This window comes from Phyllostomus hastatus, unplaced genomic scaffold (assembly GCF_019186645.2).
Source record: "Phyllostomus hastatus isolate PE091 unplaced genomic scaffold, TTU_PhHast_1.1 phas_scaffold_11, whole genome shotgun sequence".
NCBI classification, from domain to species: Eukaryota; Metazoa; Chordata; class Mammalia; order Chiroptera; family Phyllostomidae; genus Phyllostomus; species Phyllostomus hastatus.
The window spans coordinates 7,816,036-7,820,773 of NW_025334005.1; the positions used below are offsets into that span (position 1 = coordinate 7,816,036).

At 39.4% G+C, this 4,738-nt stretch overlaps 1 protein-coding gene across 1 annotated transcript; it reads left to right on the top strand.

Moving 5' to 3' along the window:
• Positions 1-3,511: 3,511 nt before the first annotated feature.
• On the top strand, positions 3,512-4,468 carry LOC123829261 (olfactory receptor 5A1-like). The gene has a single exon (XM_045854763.1). The coding sequence runs from the start codon at positions 3,512-3,514 to the stop codon at positions 4,466-4,468; it is 957 nt and encodes a 318-aa protein (XP_045710719.1).
• Positions 4,469-4,738: the final 270 nt, after the last annotated feature.

Consider the following 4,738-nt stretch of genomic DNA (forward strand, 5'->3'; position numbering starts at 1 on the left):
GTAAATATTTTATAACCCTATACTTAACCAGTCAGCAAATAGTCACTGGGCACCTATAATATGCCTAGCACTGTAACAGATGAGAAAGAATGGATGCAAGCAGAAACCACATTTTTTTCCTACAGACTAGTCTTTCTAGATTTTCTTCATCATACCCTACAAAGTCATCTGAACTGCAATTATACCCTGTACTTCAAATATGCCATTCATTTGAGAATTACCACATTAGAACTTCATTCCTTTTTATCTTGGTTTATAGCTTTGTTAAAATTTAAATGTACCTGTCCAGGTTAAGGAGAAGAAGGCTCTTTACAATGGTTTTAGTTTTATTTTATTTCATTGTTTCACAATGATTTTAAGCATTCAGCTTCCAGTCTTGTCCCGTCCATTTGGTACGGGGAAAGGGTCATACCTGCAGTCACACCTATAACGTGGTTTCCTCAACTTCCCAGCCCTATGGCCACACTCTTTTATAGCATTCAAGAGAGAGAACAGGCTCTGGAATCAAAGAGTTGAGAGTTATTTAAATTTTGGCCTAGTCACTTAATAACTCTTTGGGTTCTCATAACCTCAGTGAGCTTCTGGTCTGAAATGAGTATCTTTTGGAATTGTTGTAAACTGAACTTATTCAGAAAATATCATGTAATGTCTACTATGTGCCAGGGCCCATGCAAGGCACTGAGGTTATAATGTCCTCCCAGACTTTACAGTCAAGAATACAGACAGAACAAGTTGGCAAACAAAAGTAAATACAAAGTGTGGTAAATGTTATGAAATAAGCCAACATGTTTTATAAATATTGGGAATAGCATAAGGAAGGGACATTTCATCACTGTAGCCATTATTATGACATACAAGTACATGCACCTGGGTTTAGGCAGCCAGTGCAGTGAAGAGCAGACCTTGGATTAGGAGTGAAGAAACCTGGATTCAAATCCTGGCAGTGCTGATTACTTGTTAAGTAATAATTTTTTTTTTCTACAAAACTCAATGTAAGTTACTTAATTCCCACCACCTATGAGATAGTCCTGGCATTGCCTCTGTTTCTGCAGTGGAGGGAGATTTAAAAGGGATGTGCCAGCTTGACCCAGGCCCTACGGCCAGTGAGTGCTGGTGTACAGATTAGAGACTGGCTCTGCCTGACATCAAAGCTCCTCTGTGGACCACCACAAATAAGATAATGGATGTGAAAATGCTGCACAAACTCAAAAATGCTGTAAAAGCAAGCGGCGGTGTTTCTCAAACCACGTAAACTAACACACACATATATCATATTCCTATACTCTGTTTCTATATGTATAACTTCCATATATTCTATTTATATATAGAAATACAGAGTATATGGCATACATTATATTTACCTCCAGATAATTTAGGTCAAAATAACCTGCATTATCTTTCCTTACTGCTTGATTTTAACCAGAGGGGGCTGGACTTGACTTTATATTTAAAAATTCTGCAAAAAAAATTGTTTTAAAAAATGTTCCGCTATTTACAAATGGAAAAAATCACACAAAATAATCATATGAAATAAATGGTAGTCAGCTTTTATCATATTCTTAAAATGTAATAGACTAGATATGATAGACTCTTGGGGTCAAAAGAGAAAAGAATTATGATAAATCTTCCTAAGATACACGTCCGATGATAACTGTAAATGTGAAAAATAAAGGGTGGGGCACAGGGTAATTGTCTGGCTGTGTGTAGTTTCTCTTCAGAATGCTGGTTCTGTCGCATCTCAAGAGAGCATTTGTTTCTCAATCGACCTGCCTCGATTCAAACCGTTGAAAGCTTTCTTCTTGTCTTTTGAAGCAACTTTCTAATCTTCCTTGTCAGTCTCTTACACCCCCATCGATCTTTTGTACAGCTTCTCCACTTCTACTTTGCTCTCTGTTATATTGTTAAACCCATCTTCGACACCTAGTTCTCTGTTTACAAAGATGCAAGTAAAATGTAAAAAACAAACAGAAATAAAGCTTTTCTTGTCCATAGGAGAAATGTCAAGCTCTCTAACATAATAGTCATCCAATAAATACTTATTGAGCACCTAGTATGTGTCAGACACTGGTTGAGGTGCTCGGGATACTTTAATAAACAAAGGAGACAAAAATTCCTATAAATTCTGATCTTCATTAAGCTTACTTACATTCTAGTGCAGGGAGACAGGCAATCGATAACCAACAAACCAATTAATTATATGCAATGGTGGAAGGTGGTATTATTAAAAGAACAGGGCAGGGTAAAGGGGTACTAAGGTCTAAAAGTGGTGAGAAGGTTGAAATTAAATATAAATGTGCACACAGATATATGCAATTAAATATGCAGCATATGCAATTACATGGAGATTATACACAATTATATACAGTATATGCAATTACATACATACGAAACGGTTAAACAAACATCCTTGCCATCTTTGCTTTTGGAGCTCTTTCAAAATCTGTCCACCTCCCACTGTCTCCCAAAACCAGACTTCTGTTACCTTCTCTTAATACTCCTGTGCTCCCACCACCCTGACATGTTTAAGGTTCCTCAAACACTATGCTCTCTCGAGCTTTTTACAACTTTAATGTGAAGCCCTTGGAACCAACCACCTCCCAAGCTCCCTTGCACACCAAATTTTCATCCTGGTAACTCCTTACTCATTGTTGGACTCCTCCTCCCCTCGGAAGCCTCCACCTGCTATGTCCTGGATCCAGGGAGCCCCATCCCATTGTGCTGTGATTTGTTTGTTTTCTGTCTGCCTGATGCATTATGAGGGATATATTGAACTAAATAGTAATGTTTTATTACTTTCTCCATCATCTGCATTTAGCTCCAAAAGCACATGGTGCAATGTGTTTGATAAGTTGACAGTATTTGTGCAAAATGAGCATTAGCATTTCACAGTCTTGAAATTTTTTTTACTCCTTTCTGTAATCTTTAAAGGGAATTTTAGTCAGTTTTTCATACCTCTAAGTGCTTCACTCTACTGCTTTAAAAAGAAAGAACACCTTGATTCCATACAGAACAAACTATGATGATAAGAAAAACAGAATTGCCTCACTGGGCATTTAAATTCTTGATGTATTTATTTTTCTTAAGAAAACAACAACAACAGAGTATTTAGGATAAATCCAAGTGGCTCAGTAAGTCAACTGCAACACTTGGAGCAACTGAAAAAAAAGGGAGCATGTAGTCCAGGTTCTATTAATAACTTCCTTTGGTAAAATGGTGACATTGACAGTGAAGGTAATGACCCAGATAATGCAAAAATGTCAGGCTATTCTGGGACATGTCACTTTTCCATAAAAAAATGCATCAAAACAAGGGTGATTATGAACCCTCTGAAAGACCCAATGGATGTGGTAGAGGGGAATTCTGTGTCAGATAGAGGTAGGATGTTTACCTCCCAGTCTCTTCTGACTCGGGGAGTTTATGATTCCATGACACAATGAAATGGTTTCTTCACCTGGATCTTCATGGCCACAGGAATCCCTCTTTGGGGCTCTGAAGGCAGCAGAAAGAGGACATGGGAAGGAATATCAGCATGGTGACCAATTTCATCCTCTTGGGATTTTCAGAGCATCTGGAGCTGCAGATTTTCCTCTTTGTGTTGTTCCTGGGGATCTATTTCATGACACTGGCTTGGAACCTGGGTCTTATTGTCCTTATCTGGATGGAGTCGCAACTCCACTCCCCCATGTATTTCTTCCTTGGTAACTTGTCCTTTGTCGATATCTCATACACCTCCTCTGTCGCTCCTAAGATGCTCTGTGACTTCTTCAAAGACCAGAAGACCATCTCCTTTGTGGGTTGTGCTGTTCAGTTTTTCTTCTTCATTGGGATGGGAGGCACTGAGTGCTGTCTCCTGGCAGCCATGGCATACGACCGGTATGCTGCCATCTCCAACCCTCTGCTCTACACTGCCATCATGTCACCCACCTTCTGTGTGGGGATGGCCATAACAGCGTACACTGGTGGATTTCTCACGGGATTGGTCCAAGCCACTTCCATATTCCAGCTCCATTTCTGTGGGCCACGAGTCATTAACCACTTTTTCTGTGACCTGCCACCCCTGCTGGTCTTGTCTTGTTCTAGTACCTTCCTCAGCCAGGTAGTAAACTTTCTTGTTGTGTGTGCAGTTGGTGGGACATCAGCTCTTGTTGTTCTGGTTTCTTATGGCTACATCATTACTGCTATTATGAAGATCCATTCAACCCAAGGGCGGAGGAAGGCTTTCAACACCTGTGCCTCTCATCTGACCACAGTGATTCTCTTTTATGGCTCTGGTCTCTTCTCATACCTTCATTCTAGTGCTGGATACTCACAGGACCAAGATAAGGTGGTGTTCATGCTCTACGGAGCCATGATTCCCATGCTGAACCCTATCATATATAGTTTGCGAAACAAGGAAATCAAAGATGCATTGAAAAAACTCAAGGAGAGGAAGAAGCAGATGTCTTTTATGTGTTTTTTAGTCCCTTGAGCTGAAAAGTCTTAAGTTTTGCTACATGTAAATAGGCATAATACAATAATAAGTGATTCACAGACTCTGAATAATAAATTAAAGAAGCTACAAATAAGACCCCCAACCTACATGTCTCCTGTATAATTAGGTTCAACAGCTGTTTGTTTTCTTCCCTTTACTTGTTATGGATCAATAGGGTTTTAATTTGGGTCATCTGCAGCAGAAAATAAATGTGCTTTTTCATAATGTTCCTTAGCTGTCTGGCACCAGGTGGTGGGTTCAGGAGAC

Coding starts and splice junctions, on each gene's coding strand:
- LOC123829261 (XM_045854763.1), top strand. CDS start 3,512: ATGGGAAGGAATATCAGCATGGTGACCAATTTCATCCTCTTGGGATTT.